Consider the following 17,572-nt stretch of genomic DNA (forward strand, 5'->3'; position numbering starts at 1 on the left):
TTCAGGAAATGTAAAGGGCAGTTAATTTACATAGCACTTTATGATTAAAGACTTGTCCCCTTTGCCGACCTTAACAACTCATTGCATGGTAAAATTGTTTTTGTGAACATTGCTGCCACCTGTCTGCGTATCGCAAGCACACTTTATTAACTTGGTAATTCCAGGCTAAGAAGGCCTTTCTATGTGAGGACAATTTTGTCAGAAAAAACTACCTAAAGTAAATTTATGTTAAAAAAAGGGACCAATATTTGTGTTATGATTTCAGTTTCTGTATGGAACCTTGTAACTGAAGAGACTTGGATAATAAATACTCCTACCATAATTAAAATTATTTGATGGAAATCGATAATGTAAGAATTCTTTGAAACTGTTCTGACACCAAAAATTTTAAATTACTTATCCAAATCATAAATATCTCCTTTTTTACTTCCTGTTCAAGCTAAATTTCTGGATACTTTATTTCTCCGTATACAATCTAATTATATATATTTTCACAGGCTATTAACTTTGCATCCTGCAATTTTGCTTTAATTGATTATTAACTCACACACACACACCCCCTACGTAAGCAAATATGGTGGAAACTTCAAGATTTAATCAATTGTCACAGCAGTTTATAAGGAGGAATCTTGATTTTTTTTAATTATTAAAATTTTATTACCGTTTGAATCATTTCAGCTTCTTCACTGCCAAACCTGGGAGCAGGGACTGCTTAAGTTTCTCCGCCTTCTCTTTGTGATGACCAAGGCATAAAGGTATTTCCTACAGTGAACTTTAAACTTCACGTTATCCATATTTTTCTTGCTCTTGACAGATCTTGGCAGCCTTTTGCCTGGCTGTGAACGGTAAGTCCTTGATTTCCTCAGTTTTTCGAGCATGGAGACAAAGAGTGTAGGAAGGCAGTTGCAGACCAGCTCTACTTGAGACACTCACCAGAATCTTGATCTTGATTTTTTTTTTGTGTGTAATAACAAATCTGAATTTTATAAATATCCCCTCCCCCCCCCCCCCCATCAACTAGAAACTCTATTTTAGGATACTAAAATTTTGGTGGGGCTATTAAGTACCAGGACAGGTACAGACAGAAAGTTTGTCTGGGAACTGTGGGATCTCCCTAACTTTCTGTTTTCATAAGGGTGCTGCTCCATTTTCTAGAACAAATCAGTTCATCCCCAACGCCTTCTGTGCCCTGCATTCTACACCTGCACAAGCCATTGCATTTGGAGTTTCTCAGGATAACTGTGAGTTACTGAGGGTATAATTTCACATGAGGGAAGTTATGTCTCTGTGCTTGCTAAAGTTTCTTACTGAGAGGTGAAGGGTGTAGTGATCAAGAGCTCAGCTCTGGAGTTGTTGACATGGGTTCATACACAGTTCAGCCATTTAATGGCTGTGTGTTTTGGGGCAAGTTAATTAAATTCAGTGTTTCTGTTCCCTTGTTTATAATGTGGGGGTTATAGTAGTGCCTCCCTGACGGGGTTAGTCTAAGGATTAAATGGTTAAAGCCCGTGAAGCATATAAAACAGACCTTGGCATGTAATATGCACTCAGTAAATGCTAGTCTTTATTATTACCTATTCCAGATGGGATAGTACCAAATTACATATAATGTACAGTGATTGGCAAAATTTCTGTAGGACAAAATGACAAATCTCCACAATAATATCAATAGCTTTATTTATTAAATTCTTACTATGTTCCAGGCATTGAGTTTAGATCTTAACAAGAATTACTTAATCCCAACATCTCAACAATTTTATTATTATTTCAATTTACAGACAAGAGATTCGAGGAATAGATGGTTTAATTAATTTGCTCATAATGGCAGAGTTAGTGGAGTCAAGAGTGAAACTCAGGCCTGACTGTGACTTCAGAGCCCAAGTGTAACTCCTCTTTCTCACCACTTCAAAATGGCCTTCACATGTGATGCTATTGTGGTTAGCTATTTTCAGTCACCCGACTCATGGTGACCCTCACGCACAACTGAGTGAATTGCTGCCCAGTCCTGCGCCATCCCCATGGTCTGTTGCAGATCAGACCATTGTGATCCCTAGGGTTTTCATTGGCTGAGTTTTGGAAGTACACTGCCAGGCCTGTCAGCTCTGCTGAAACCTGTTGAACATTATAGCAACACATCAGCCTCCATGGACTGAGGATGGTAGCTGCCTATGAGGTACATTGGCTGGGAATCTAACTGGGCTTTCTGTTTGGAAGGTGAGAATTCTACCACTGAAGCACAAATGTGGCAATCTTAACATCTGATAAACCCCCCAAAAACCAAACCCACTGCTGTCAAATAGATTCTGATGCGACCCCATGGGGTTTCCAAAGTTGTAAATCTCTGGAAACTAGACTACCACATCTTTATCCTGTGGAGCCTTTGGTGGTTTTGAACTGCCAACCTTTCGGTTACTGGTCGATGGTTTTAACCACTGGGCCACCAGGGCTGCCTGACAGCACTTGTTCATTTAAGCATTGCGAGTTAAAAAAAAAAAAAATTAATGCATATATTCAATAAGTAGTCTATTTTCTGATGAAAATTTTCTTGTTTTTTTTTTTTAATGAAGTATAAAATGAGATATAGTGTCACAGAGTCATAAAACAGGTAGGAAGCGATCTCTAGAGCATGTAATGTAGCCTTCCTATTACATAATTAAGGAAACACCCAGAATGGTGCCACTATTTGCCCTAGATAACATCTAGTTAATGGCTAAGCAGGTTTCCAGAGTCCTGGTCTAGGACTCTTTTCAGTACATCCTACATAAATAGTATATATTTACATAGGTCAGTTTGTTAACAATGCTTCATTAAAAAAATCCACATATTTGAATACAAGCCATCACCACCATCATCAGAGTCAGAGATTGCTGAGTTTGACTCTGGCTGAGGGTGCTGCACTGGGGAATAGTTTTCTTTAAAAGTCTTCTCCAATTTCTACATGCTATCCTTCCAAGGGAAACCTGGTGGGCTAGTGGTTAAGTGCTATGGCTGCTAACCAATAAGCTGACAATTCAAATCCTCCAGACGCTCCTTGGAAACTCTAAAGGGCAGTTTTACTCTGTCCTGTAGGGTTGCTATGAGACCGAATCCACTCCATGGCAATGGGTTTGGTTTTTGGTTTATCCTTCCAAGGGAAATCCTGGCAGAGTAGTGATTAAGAGCTACCTGATAATCAAAAGGTCTGCAGTTCCAATCCACCAGGGGCTCCTTGGAAAACCCTATGGGGCAGTTCTACTCTGTCCTTTGGGGCCGCTGTGAGTCAGAATCGACTGGACATCAACGGGTTTTTTTTTTTTTTTGGTTTGGATCCTTTCAAGGGAGACCTGGTGGTGCAATGGTTAGGAGCTTGGCTAAAAACCAAAAAATCAGCAGTTTGAATCCACCAGCTGCTCCTTGGAAACCCTATGGGGCAGTTCTACTCTTGTCCTACAGGGTCGGCTGGTCCGCAGTTGGTTTGGTTTTGACTATACTTCCAAGAAGCAGCCCTGATGACACAGTGGTTAAGCGCTAAGCTGCTGGCCGCTAACTCAAAAGTAGGAGGTTGGAAACCATTATGTGCTCCATAGGAGCTTCCCTAAGGAGTAGAAAACAAAGCCCAGTTGCCTCAAGTCATTCCGACTCATAGCGACCCTATAGGACAGAGTAAAACTGTCCCATAGAGTTTCCAAGCAGCGCCTAGGCGGATTCGAACTGCCAACCCTTTGGTTAGCAGCCTCGGCACTTAACCATTACGCAACCAGGGTTTCCAGCACGAACCCTATAGGGCAGTTCTACTCTGTCCTTTAGAGTCGCTGTGAGCGAATGGACTGGACAGCAATAGGTTTGTTTTTTGATCCTTGCAAGTATAACGTTCAATTTCATAATAGAACTGTTGAAAAGTTGTACGTTGTGCTCAATGGCGATTCTCAAAACCATGCCTCTCCCGAAAAAACACCAGCCCACGCCCCGCCTAAAAAATAAAAATTTTTATTTATTTTACGACCCGCCTGAGGGGCGCAGAGAGGAAGGGAAGGCTTTCCGGCGAGAGGTAAAGAACGGGACTGGAGCGGAGGGGGCGGGGCCGTGAGAGACCGTGAGAGGGGCGGTGTTCCGGAGCAGTGAGGGGACGGGCCTAATAACGGCTTTCTTATTGGATTTCACGGCCTGTTTTGCGCGTGTGCAACCTGTTTCAAACTCTGGCGAGCGCGCGGCCGTAGCGCGGTGGGGGGCGCAGCCACTGGGCGGGAGCACAAAGTGCGCGAGCCCGTGGTAGTTCCCTCGCGACTGCTGCGTGCCTGACGGGCGTTCCTGAGCCCTCACTTCGTTGTGTGGCGGGAGCGCTTGACCGCTTTCGTTTTGGAGCGGTCGCTTGTGTGTGCGTCCGCCCGAGATCCTCTGCGCGGGCGGAGCCGGGCTGGAACATGGCCGCCTCGGGCCTGGTGAGTGCGGGCGCAACTCTGGCTGCGTCGGGTCTGGAGAGCACCGGCCCTGGCGAGCGGGCACCCTGCGCTCCTGGCTCCCGCGCCCAAAGAGCAGGAGAATGCTACGTTGGGCTGGGACTGTGGCTTCTTGGGGATTTCACTGGGAAAGCCAAAACACGCACATTTTTGGAATCAGCTGTGATTGTGTGCAGATAGCGGAATTACTGTTATTTCCTGAAGGCTTCCTCAGCTGTCTCTGCATCTTTCTTTTCGACGAATGTTGTGATTTCTACTTTTTAGCTTCCTTCCAGTTTCTCGTCCTCCGAATACTATTCTGTCTACATCAGAAGCTTTAAAAGTGCTTTTGCCCATACTTGTTGGTCTGAAATAGATTCTTGATTATGTAACATATTTTTCTCTAGATAACCTGGCGTTCTCATTTGTCGTCAAAATGTTGAGCCTTGTATGCAGTTTTATAGGCTAATATTTATGGAGCAACTTTTGGTACAGACTTCGGACAGGTAGCTGTTAGTTGAAAGGAACAAGCTGTGAAAGACTGACGGGAGTGGGAACTCATTTTTGTTGCCTTGTTTTTGGATTTTCTCGGTGTTAGTGTGTGTTTCAGACATCGGTTATCGACCCTATATGATACCCATAAACGTGTATTTTCTACTTTATCTCCTCTTCAGTATTGGCGATCTTCCATCAATGTAACGCTATAAACGTGTATACTTTTTAGTGTGAGCATATACATTGCTAACATATATAATCAGAAGAAAGCAATAAAGCCATTCTCATCGAGGAAGAGAAGTGGAAGAAAAATACCCACAGTACATTTTTCAAATGTTTATCATAACCGTAGCGCTGTTTTGAGCCTTTTATTTTTAATGTCTGCCTTTGCGTCACAGTCCATTTACAAGACGGGGAGAGAAAAGTTGGGATTGCGTACTTCAGTGGGTCTCCCCCCCCGCCCCCCCCCCCCCAAAAAAGAGCAGTTGCTGGCGAGTTGATTTCGACTCATAGCTACTCTATAGGAGAGTAGAACTGCCCCATAGGGTTTCCAGGGAGTGGATGATGATGGATTGGAACTGCTGACCGTTTGTTTAGCAGCCGAGCTCTTAATCACTGCACCACCAGGGCTCTACTGGGGGTGTTTTGTCCCCTACGGGACATTTGACAATGTTGGAAGAAATTTTTAATTGTAACAATTTGGGCGACGCTACTGGCACCTGGTGGATAAAGACCGGAGATGCTGCTAAACATCCTACAATGCACGGAACAGCGCCCAAGAACAAAGAATTATTCAGCCCAAAATGTTTATAGTGCCAAGGTTGAGAAACCCTGCTATGTTTTATAATATTTTCTTTGAGAAACATGATCTCACACTGTGAATAGAAAAAGCTCAATTTACAATTGACTGAGGAATGAGTTAGAATTGGCAGTTTTTTAAATATATTTTGTTTTTTAATCTACAGAGAATTTTTGAATCAGTAAGACAGTGTATGAAGGTTGGTGTATATAAATCAATAAACAGTAGTCAATTGAATTTCTATACATCAAGAACCGGCTATAAACTATAATTTTAAAATATTCCGTTTATAACAGCAATAAACAAAAAATATGCAAAGCATGTAGGACTTAATCCAACACAAGAACTATAATTTTTTGGGGGGGAGAGGGGTTAATATATATTTTTACTGTGCTTTGGTTGAAGGTTTACAGAGCTAATTAGTTTCTCATTAAACAATTAATACACATATTGTTTTGTGACATTAGTTATCAACCTCCCTAAGTGTCAACACTCTCCCCTTCTCAATCTTGGGTTCCCCATTATCAGCTTTCCTGCCCCCTACTGCCCTATCATCCTTGCCCTTGGGTTGGTCTGCCCATTTAGTCTCGTTTTGTTTTTTGGGCCTTTTGGCTGAAGGGTGAACCTCAGAGTGACTTCAGTACTGAGTTAAAAGGGTATACAGGGGCCATAAATGCTCGGGGCTACTCCAGTCTCTGTCAGACCAGTAAGTCTGATCATTTTTGTGAGTCACAAGTTTGTTGTATATCTCCAGCTCTGTCCAGGACTCTCTATTGTGATCCCTGTCAGAACAGTTGGTGATGGTAGCCAGGCACTATTGTGCTAGACTCAGTCTGGTGGAGGCTATGGCAGTTGTGGTCCATTAGTCCTTTGGAATAATCTTTCCCTAGTGTATTTGGTTGTCTTCATTCTCCCTTGCTTCAGATGAGGCTGGACCAGTGGAGTATCTTAGATGGTCTCTCACAAGCTTTTAAGACCCCAGATGCTACTCACCAAAGTAGGATATAGGACATTTTCTTTATAAACTATGTTATGCTGGTTGAGATAGATGTCCCCCAAGGGGATGGTTTTTTTTTATTGTGCTATAAGTGAAGGTTTACAAATTAAGTCGGACTCTCATACAAAAATTTATAAATACCTTGCTGTGTACTTGCTGTCCCCTAATGAGACAGCACACTCCTTCCCTCCTCTATTTCTTTTCATGTCCATTCGGCCAAGTACTGACCCTCTCTACCCTCTCATCTTCCCTTCAGACAGGAGATGAGAATTGGCAGTTCTAGAGAGTGTATTTATTATCACAGTAAAAAAATTTTTTACATTCTGACTTTAGGAGTCTTGGTGGCTCAAGTGGTTTGCGATTGACTGCAAACCTAAGGGCTGGTGATTTAAACCCACTCAGCAGCTACTCGAACTGCTTCTGTAAAGATGACAACCAAGAGAAACCTATGGAGCAGTTCTACTCTGTAACACATGGGGGTTGTCACGAGTCGGGTCCATTGGACTGCCACTCACAACAACTTTAATTTAAAATTAAGAAACCTTGTATGTCTTGATCACCACTTGCATTCTAGTGTATCTAAATATATTCAGTGAGTCAACTACTATAACCTTAATATTTTTTCTATTTAAAAGAGGAGCAGGGAGTATTTACATTGTTGTTGTTAGGTGCTATTGAGTCGGTTTCGACTCATAGCGACCCTACACACAACAGAACGAAACGCTGCCTGGTCTTCAGCCATCTTTACAATCCTTGTTATGCTTGAGCTCATTGTTGTAGCCACTGTGTCAATCCACCTAGCTGAGGGTCTTCTTCTATTTTGCTGACCCTGTACTCTGCCAAGCATGATGTCCTTCTCCAGGGACTCATCCCTCCTGACAACATGTCTAAAGTATGTAAGACACAGTCTCGCCATCCTTGCCTCTAAGGAGTATTCTGGCTGCACTTCTTCCAAGACAGATTTGTTCTTTTGGCAGTCCATGGTATATTCAATATTCTTCGCCAGCACTACAATTCAAAGGTGTCAACTCTTCTTCAGTCTTCCTTATTCATTGTCCAGCTTTCACATGCATATGACGTGATTGAAAATACCATGGCTTGGGTCAGGTGCACCTTAGTCTTCAGGGTGACATCTTTGCTCTTCAACACTTTGAAGAGGTCCTATGCAGCAGATTTGCCCAGTGCAGTGCATCTTTTGATTTCTTGACTGCTGGTTCCAAGTAAAATGAAATCCTTGACAACTTCAATCTTTTCTCCGTTTATCATGATGTTGCTCATAGGTCCAGTTGTGAGGATTTTTGTTTCCCTTACGTTGAGGTGTAATCCATACTGAAGGCTGTGGTCTTTGATCTTCATTAGTCAGTGCTTCAAGTCCTCTTCACTTTTAGCAAGCAGGGTTGTGTCATCTGCATAACGCAGGTTAATGAGTCTTCCTCCAATTCTGATGCCCTGTTCTTCTTCATATAGTCCAGCTTCTCGTATTATTTGTTCAGCATACAGATTAAATAGGTATGGTGAAAGAGTAAAACCCTGACGGACACCTTTCCTGACTTTAAACCAATTAGTATCCCCTTGTTCTGTCTGAACAAGTGCCTCTTGATCTATGTAAGGGTTCCTCATGAGCACAATTAAGTGTTCTGGAATTCCCATTCTTCGCAGTGTTATCCATATTTTGTTATGATCCACACAGTCAAATGCCTTTGCATAGTCAGTAAAACACAGGTAAACATCCTTCTGGTATTCTCTGCTTTCAGTCAGGATCCATCTGACATCAGCAATGATATCCCTGGTTCCACATCCTCTTCTGAAACCGGCCTGAATCTTTGGCAGTTCCCTGTCGATATACTCCTGCAGCTGTTTTTGAATGATTTTCAGCAAAATTTTGCTTGCGTGTGATATTAATGATATTGTTCTATAATTTCCACATTCAGTTGGATCACCTTTCTTGGGAATAGGCATAAATATGGGTCTCTTCCAGTCAGTTGGCCAGGAAGCTGTCTTCCATATTTCTTGGCATAGACGAGTGAGCACCTCCAGCACTGCATCTGTTTGTTGAAACATCTCAATTGATAACCCATCAATTCCTGGAGCCTTGTTTTTTGCCAATGCCTTCAGAGCAGCTTGGACTTCTTCCTTCAGCACCATCAGTTCCTGATCATATGCCACCTCTTTTGAAATGGTTGAATATTGCTCTAATTCTTCTTGGGAGTATTTACAAGTGTTAACATTTCAGTGTGCAGATTTGATGAATCTTATTTTGCATGAAATGAGGAGAAGAGTGGCCTTAAATTAGGCTTTGGAGGATAGTTAACATGCTCAGTTTAGGACTTCAGTGTTTAAAAACACTGAGTGCTGGACAGAAGTGCGTGCTTGGGTTTAGTTTCTACCAATGACTTGTTAAAAATAATCAAAACTCAAGGAAATTTGAACATAAGGTTTATTCTGAGCAGTTATTCTATATGCATATAAGGATACTATTTTGATTGCAGAAAAAGCAAGTGGTTCAAAGAAACTAGATACAGTGAGGCTTATAAAGAGAAGAACCCGTTGCTGTTGAGCCAATTCCAACTCATAGTGACTCTATAGGACAGAGTAGAACTGCCCCATTAGGTTTCCAAGGCTGTAATCTTTATGGATGCAGAGTACCACATCTGAAGCAAAGTGCTACATCTTTTTGCCTGGGAGTGGCTAGTGGGCTTGAACCATTGCACCACCAGGGCCCCTATGTAAAGAGAAAACCGAAAAACCAAACCCACTGCTTTTGAGTTGATTCCGACTCATAGTGACCCCATATAGTTTCCAAGTCTGTAAATCTCTACGGAAGCATGCCGTTAATCCTATTTCTACCCAATATTCAACTAGAAAATTTAGCTTTACCGTCTTTCTCCTGTGGTTTTGAACTGCCTACTTTTGTTAGCACTCAGTTGCTTTAACCACTGCTCCACCAGGGCTCCTTATATAAAGAGAAGAGGAGGAAGAAATGTAGAAGATCAGTCATTGGCTAACCTTAACATGATTAGCTAACGTATTAGTGTTGAAAGCATTATGAAAGCCTATGTGATTTGAGAACATTATATAGGCATACATAGCAATGTTCTATCTTTATCCACTGAGAGGGCCAGCAGCAACCCAAAATAATGAGCAAACCTTTCACCAAGTCCCTGGTTCTAAACACCATTCTACACTAAAAGGAAATAGGTTGCTCTGGAGAAAATAGTGGGTTCCTGGGCTGAGAGAAGGTATAAAATGGGCCTAAAACAAGTAGTATATTTTTGTTCATTAAATTATTTCACGTGTACATATATACTTCCTTCATATCCCATTGGGCCAAGTAAAAGTGAGGCTTATTAAACATTTGGTGTTTACAGTAATATCTTGATCTTTTTTCCTTTTTTTGTTGTGCTTTAGGTGAAAGATTACAGCACAGATTAGTTTCTTATTCAAAGCTTTATACGCATTGTTTTGTGACATTGGTTGCAATCCCCCCAATGTGTCAGAACTCTTCCCCTCCCCACCCCTTTTGCCTGGCTTTCCTGTCCCTTCCTGCCTTCTTGTCTTTGCTTTTGGGCAGGTATTGCCCATTTGGTCTCATAAACTTGATTAAACTAAGAAACACGTTCCTCACGTGTGTTGTTGTTTGTTTTATAGGCTTGTCTAATCTTTGGCTGAAAGGTGGACTTTGGGAGTGGCTTCAGTTGTGCGTTAGTAGGGTGTCCGGAGGCCATAGTCTCAGGGGTTCCTCCAGTCTCTGTCAGACCAGTAAGTCTGGTCTTTTATTATGAATCTGAATTTCTACATTTTTCTCCCGCTCAGCCCGGGACCTTCTTTTGTGATCCCTGTGAAAGTGGTCGGTGGTGGTAGCCAGGCACCATCTAGTTCTTCTGTGCTCAGGCAGGTGGAGGCTGTGGTTCACGTGGCCTGTTTGTCTTTTGGGCTAATAGTTTCCTTGTGTCTTTGGTTTTTTTCATTCTCCTTTGCCCCGGGTGGGATGGGACCAATAGATGTATCTTAGATGGACACTGCCAAGCTTTATAGGATCCCAGATGGTACTCACCGAAGTAGAATGCAGAACATTTTCTTCATGAACTATGTTATGCCAATTGACCTAGATGTCTCCCGAGACCATGGTCCCCGGCCCTCAGCCGCAGCATCTCAGTCCCTCAAGGTGTTTAAATGTGTCTGAGAAGCTTCTATGACTTAGTCTTTTTTCAAGTTATGCTGACTTCCCCTATATTGTGTATCGTCTTTTCTTTGACTGAAGTTAACACTTGTTTACAATGTAGTTAATGATTTCTCTTCCCCTCCCTGGTAATCGTCAAAGATTGTTTTTTTCTGTGTGTAAATCTTTCCTTAGGTTTTTATAGTAGTGGTCTCAGATGATATTTGTCCTTTTGTGATTGACTTATTTCACACAGCATAATACCCTCCAGACTCATCTGTGTTGTGAGATGTTTCTTGGTTAATAATGTCATTTGTAAAAGCATGCTGTTAATCCTATTACTATCCAATATTCAAATAGAAAATTTAGCTTTACAAATTTTACAATTAAAAGATAAGACACACAGTATCCCGAATATGACTTTACCCCCAATCTGCATGTCTGTGATTTATTTTTACTGTACCCATTGATTGGAACTGCCTTTTTTTGTTGGGGTTATCTGGTTTCTCTTTGTGGAAGCATTCTAGGATCTTCTTATCCTCAAATTTCTTCTGAAATTTCAGTATTATATTCCTAGGTATTAACCCATAACCATTGCCATCGAGTCAATTCTGACTCACAGGGACACTGTAGGACAGAGTAGGACTGCCCCATAGGGTTTCCAAGGAGTGGCTGGTGATTCAAATTGCTGACCTTTTGGTTATCAGCCTGAGCTCTTAACCACTGTGCCATCAGGGCTCCGTTCCTAGGTATAAAAAAAATAAATAAATAAAATAAAATTCATTATGCTGGCTACTCATTTCCTATAAATTTGGAGAAATTTTACTATGTAATTTTCTTAGAAAATATCTTTTACATTCTATCTGGAATAACTATTAATCAGAAGTTGAACCTCCTGATTTTTTGATCTTTCTCTTATTCCTTCTCTCCCTGTTTTTATCTCTGTCTTTTTGTTTTACTTTCTGAGAAATAGCTTCATTTTTTTCTTACAGATTGCATTTTTTGTTTTAGGCAATCATGTTTTTAATTAATAGGAGTTTTTCTCGTTCTCTGTTATGTGTTTATAGTATACCACTTTTGCTTATAAGTCCAGCAGTATCTCAGATATTTCTTAACTATCACGAAAGTTCATAGTAGAATTTTTTTCCCTGATTTTGAAATTTTATTCTTTGCCATCCTTGATATTAGTTTCCTTGGATCCTTTAAATTTTTTTTTAATCTTGTATTTCTATTTTATTTTAGAGACTTTGAAATGTCTAGTCACTCATAGATGCTGGTCACGTTTGAGACTAGTAGACCACTTATTGGGAGCTCTGTGTTTATGAGGATGTGGGCAGTGGAGAGATGTACTGTTCCGCTTACAGATATTCCTTTAATTGTCCTGTTTTTATTCCCATGTCTTTCTCTTTGCCTTCTTCAGATCTCGGGTTTCCTTGTTCTGCATCAGTATGTTTTTTTCCTTGGGCACATCTTCTTGCCTCCTCATCGAAGACAGTATTCTCTGAGCTTACTTTAGGCTGCTTCTGCTTTTATTCTGTTTCGTGAATTATCATTCTTATCTATTTTGAATCTTTCAGAAATTGGTTAAATTTGTTCATAGGTGGTCTCCTCTTCTCTTTTTCATTACTGTTTCATGCCATTTTATTTCTTTACTATTATTTTAGTGGATTCTCCCTGTAGGGAAAGGAGATAAGTAGATATGATTAGTTGAATTACTAGAAGCCCAGATAGTTTGTATTTTGTTGGTGGAAGAGGGATAAGGGGAGGTGGAGGAGGAGCAGGGCAGAGATGAGTAAACCTCAAGGGGAAGAAATAGTATAGGCCAAGGTTTGGAAGTAGTAGATATGAGGCAAGTTGTTCTTTTTCACTAGATCCAGAAGAATTCCTCTTATAAAGAGGAATTCAGCAAATACTTGCCAAATGAGTAAATGAAGAATTGAAATTTTCTGTCATGTTCATGTTGGGAAGAAATTATTTTGTATTGTATTTGAGTATATTTTAAACAAAGATACCAAATTGACCATTTACTTTTCTTTCAGAATCATCTGAAAAATGATTACAGAAGAAGATATTGTCGACCTTCCAGGTGATTTATATTCTTAATCTTTTAAGACTGATTTTTATTCACATTTCAGGAAGTGAATTTTTAAATGAAGAAAGGAAAAACCGTCACCTCTGACTAAATGATTTCTGATTGTTGGTTAAGTATAGTCTTAGTTGTTTTATATTAACAGAAGTATTAATGCAAGAATGCAATGACTTAGTGGCAGTGAGAAAAGAAATTCACCCATAACATGGTGGTTTAGGAAGAGGCAATCTCAATTCTGATTAAATGATAACTATGGAAACCCTGGCGATGTAGTGGTTAAGTGCTACAGCTGCTAACCAAAAAGTCCTCAGTTCAAGTCCATCAGGCATTTCTTGGAAACTCTATGAGGCAGTTCTACTCTGTCTTATAGGGTCACTATGAGTTGGAATTGACTCAACAGCAACGGGTTTCTTTGGTGATGGGGAAAGCACTCTGTGGAATGGATTAAATGGTTACAGTAGAAAGATGCAGCATAGTGGGGTGAAAGAAAAATAATGCACATGAGTATGTTATTTGGTGGGTGTTTATTCTGGTTGCTTTGGGGCCTTCTTTTAGTTTGACACAAATGGCTGAGTGCTCAACTACCAGTCAGAAGGTTGGTGGTTCAGACCTACCCAGAGGTGCCTCAGAGGAAAGCCTTTACAATCTAGTTCTGAAAAATTAGCCATTGAAAACCCTATGGAGCACAGTTCTACTCAGCAACACATGGGATGACCATGAGTCAGAATTGATGTGATGGCAACTGGGTTTGGTTTTACTTGTAAAATATGTAAAGTTAAATTTTCTAGTTAACCTATTGAATAGTAATGCAATGAATAGCATGCTTTTAAGAATAAAGATATTATTGTCAACAACCAAATGTTTATTGAGCCTCAAATGTTACTAGATCCAGTGATATGTAGAAATATGTACTTTTGCCCACAAGAAACTTGCATTCCTGTTGGGAAGATACATATGTACATTTGTAAAATAATTTAATAAAAAAATTACTTATAATAAATAACATATAAACAGTAGGCCGATATGTAATTAACTTGCACTATAGGCTGTCATGTAAGAAGTTAGAAAAGGGTCTCTGTATGTTCATATTCAGGAAAGTTTTAAAGTTGTAGTTTATCTTGAGGTGGTCCTTGAATAGATATTTAAAGTATAAAGTACATTCCAGATATAGAAATATCATAAACAAAGGAACCAATATAGGAATGCTTATATCATGGTTTGTTAGCAGTAGACGGACCTGTCTTAAGAGGGTGAAATACGTTGAATAGAAAACAAGATTATATGAATCAAGTAGAGCGAGAAAACAGATGGGTCAGACTTGAGGCATTTATCATAAAGGCTTGAATAAATTGTCTTAAATCAGCTTTGGAATAAGACTGATGAAGTATGAACATATATTTTAGAAAGGCAGAGAATAGTTTGATGTTTTTATCTAGGATGTTGCCCTGTTGGCACAGTGGTTAAGAGCTCAGCTGCTAACCAAAAAGATTGGCAGTTTGAATCCACTAGCTGTGCCTTGGAAACCCTGTGGGGCGGTTCTGCTCCATCCTGTAGGGTTGCTGTGAGTTGGCATTGACTTGGTGGCTATGAGCCTTTTTTGGGAGGAGGGCTTTTATACTAGTATAGCAATGAGAAGGGGTAAGAAGAACAGAACTGGAGAAGATTTTGTACAAAGCTGTACGACTTGGGGATGATAATGTTTTCCCCTATGAGAAGTAGATGAGACTGATTGACTCATTTGGTAACTGCCAGAAGATTGTCATAGTTTCTTGCCTTCGCGTCAGCTCCAGTTCATAGCAACCTTATGTATAACAGAAGGAAACGTTGCCGATCCTGTGCCATCTTCATGATGGTTGGTATGTTTGAGTTTATTATTTTGGCTATTGTATCAGTCCATGTCATTGAGGGTTTCTCTCATTTTTGATGACCCTCTACTTTACCCACCATGGTGTACTATTCTAATGATTGGTCTTTCCTGATGACATGTCCAAAGTAAGCATGCCGAAGTTTCAGCATCCCTACTTCTGGCTGTACTTTCTCCAAGACAGATTTATTCATTATTCTGGCAAACCACAGTATATTCAGTATTCTTTGTATATTCGAATTCTTCAGTCTTCCTTTTTCATTGTCCAACTTCTTTGTGCATATTAGGCAATTGAAAAGGCCATGGCTTGAGTCAGGCCCACATTAGTCGTCAAAGTGACATCTTTACGTTTTAGAATGTTATAGAGGTCTTTTGCAGCAGATTTGCCCAGTGTAGTACATTGTTTGGTTTCTTAACTGCTACTTCTGTGGGCACTGATTGTTGGTTCAAGAAGAATGAAATCCTTGGACAACTTCAGTTTCTTTGTCATTTTTCATGATGCTGTTTACTGGTATGTTTGTGAGCATTTTTGTTTTCTTCTTGCTCATGTGTAATCCATATTGAAGACCTTCATCAGAAAATGCTTCAGGTTGCCTTTATTTTTGGCAAGTAAGGTTGTGTCATCTGCATATCTCAAGCTGTTAATGAGTCTTCCTCAATTCTGATGGTGTATTCTTCTTTTTTTTGGTTTATTCTTCTTCCTGTAGTCCAGTTTCTCAGATTATTTGTTCAGCATACAGATTGAATTAAGAAAGGTGAAAGGATTCAATCTTGCTGCACACCTTTTCCCATTCCAAACCACACAGTATCCTCTTGTTCTGTCCCAGCAACTGTTTCTTGATCCACGTACAGGTTCTACATTAGCATAATTGTTTTTGAATTCCCATTCTTTATAGTGTTATCCATAATATGTTTGGTTCATAAAGTCTAATGTCTTTACATAATCAATAAAACACAGGTAAATAAATTTCTGATATTCCCTACTTTTACCCAAGATCCATTTGACATCAGCGGTGATATCCCTTGTTCCATGTCTTCATCTGAATCTGGTTTAAACTTCTGGCAGTTTCTTGTCGATGTGTGGCTGCAGTCATTTTTGAATTATCTTCTGCAAAATTTTGCTAGTATGTGATATTACTTATACTGTTCAATAATCTCTGCATTTCATTTGATTGCCTTTCTTTGGAATGGGCATGGGTATGTATCTCTTCCCGTTAGTTGTCCAAGTAGCTCTTTTCTAAATTTCTTGACGTAGACAAGTAAATGCTTCCAGCATTGTATGTTTGTTGAGACATCTCAATTGGTATTTCATCAATTCTTGGAACCTTGGTTTTTACCAGTGTCTTCAGTGTAGCTTGAATTTCTTCCATCAGTGCCAGTGTTTCTTGATCATATGCATCCTCTGCAGTGGTTGAGGGAGCCCTAGTGGCATGGTGGTTAAAAGCTACGGCTGCTAACCAAAAGGTCCACAATTGGAATCTCCTAGCCGCACCTTGGAAGCCCTCTGGGGCAGTTCTTCTGTGTCCTGTAGTGTTGCTATGAGTCAGAATCAACTAGATGGCAACGGGTTTGGTAATGGTTAAATGTCAACCAATGCTTTTTGGTACATTAACTCTGTATTCCTTCTGTCTTCTTTGATGCTTGTCATTTAATTTTTTGCAACTTGAGGCATGAACCTTTCAGTTTCTTCAGCTTGAGAGATGCCAATTGTCTTCTTCCCTTTTGGTCTTCTAACTCCGGTCTTTGTACATTTGCTCAGAATACGTTACCTTGTCTTGATATGCCCTTTGAAATCTTTTGTTCAGATATTTTACCTCATCTTTTTATCTGTTCTATTTAGCTATTCTGTGCTTAAGAGCAAGCTTTAGACTCTCTTCTGATATTCATTTTGGTCTTGTTCTTTCTTTCCTGTCTTTTTAATGACCTTTCATTTTCTTCATGTATAATGTTTTTGATGTCTTCCCACAACTCTTCTGGTCTTTAGTTATTAGTGTTCAGTGTGTTAGATCTGTTTTTGAGATGGTCTCTAAATTCATAGTTGTACTTTGGCTTTCTTGGACTTGCTTTGATTTTCTTCAGTTTCAACTGGAACTTGCACACTAGCAATTGATAGTCTATTCCAGAGGCAACCTTTGCCTTTTTTTTTTTTTTAATTTTATTAATTTTGTTGTTGTAGAGAATATATACACAACTACCCTCTGCTGTCTAGTTGATTCCGACTCAGCAACTCTGTAGGATAGGGTAGAACTTGCCCCATAGAGCTTCCAAGGCTGTAAATCTTTATGGAAGCAGACCGCCACATCTTTCTACCATGAGTGGCCAGTGAATCTGAACTGCTAACATTTTGGTTAGCAGCTGAGCTGAGTGCGTAATCACTACACCACCAGTGCTCCTGTGCTCAGCAAAACATACACCAATTTAAAAGTTTCTGCATGTACAATTCAGTGACATTCATTACATTCTTCAAGTTATGCAACCCTTCTCACCCCTTTTTCTGAGTTGTTCCTCTTCTATTAACATAAACTCATTGCCCCCTAAGGCTCTTGTTTAATGTTTTGAGTTGCCCTTGTCAATTTTATCCTATGTAGATAGCTCTTAAAAGAACATAATGCTCAAGGCAGACATTCAATACTATTTAAGCTAAATTGTTATTTGGCTTTAAGAAGACTTCAGGGGATATTTTTGGTTTAAGGTTTAAAGATAGATAGTCTCGGGGCAATAGTTTCAGGCCTGGCTTTGTCTTGACTGACGATA

The 17,572-nt window shown here is 40.1% G+C and overlaps 1 protein-coding gene and 1 pseudogene across 1 annotated transcript in view; one reads left to right on the forward strand and one right to left on the reverse strand.

Annotated features, from left to right (window-relative positions):
• Positions 1-669: 669 nt before the first annotated feature.
• Positions 670-2,468, reverse strand: LOC126076735 (60S ribosomal protein L38-like; annotated as a pseudogene).
• A 1,427-nt stretch (positions 2,469-3,895) lies between these two features.
• The window catches only part of CENPC (centromere protein C), a 105,133-nt gene continuing 91,456 nt past the window's right edge, over positions 3,896-17,572 (forward strand). Inside the window, exons 1-3 of the mRNA XM_049885298.1 lie at positions 3,896-4,027; positions 4,197-4,418; positions 12,905-12,951. Coding sequence (XP_049741255.1) covers positions 3,896-4,027; positions 4,197-4,418; positions 12,905-12,951 — 401 coding nt within the window. The remainder of the gene's footprint in view (positions 4,028-4,196; positions 4,419-12,904; positions 12,952-17,572) is intronic.

Source organism: Elephas maximus, chromosome 5 (assembly GCF_024166365.1).
Source record: "Elephas maximus indicus isolate mEleMax1 chromosome 5, mEleMax1 primary haplotype, whole genome shotgun sequence".
Taxonomy (NCBI): domain Eukaryota; kingdom Metazoa; phylum Chordata; class Mammalia; order Proboscidea; family Elephantidae; genus Elephas; species Elephas maximus.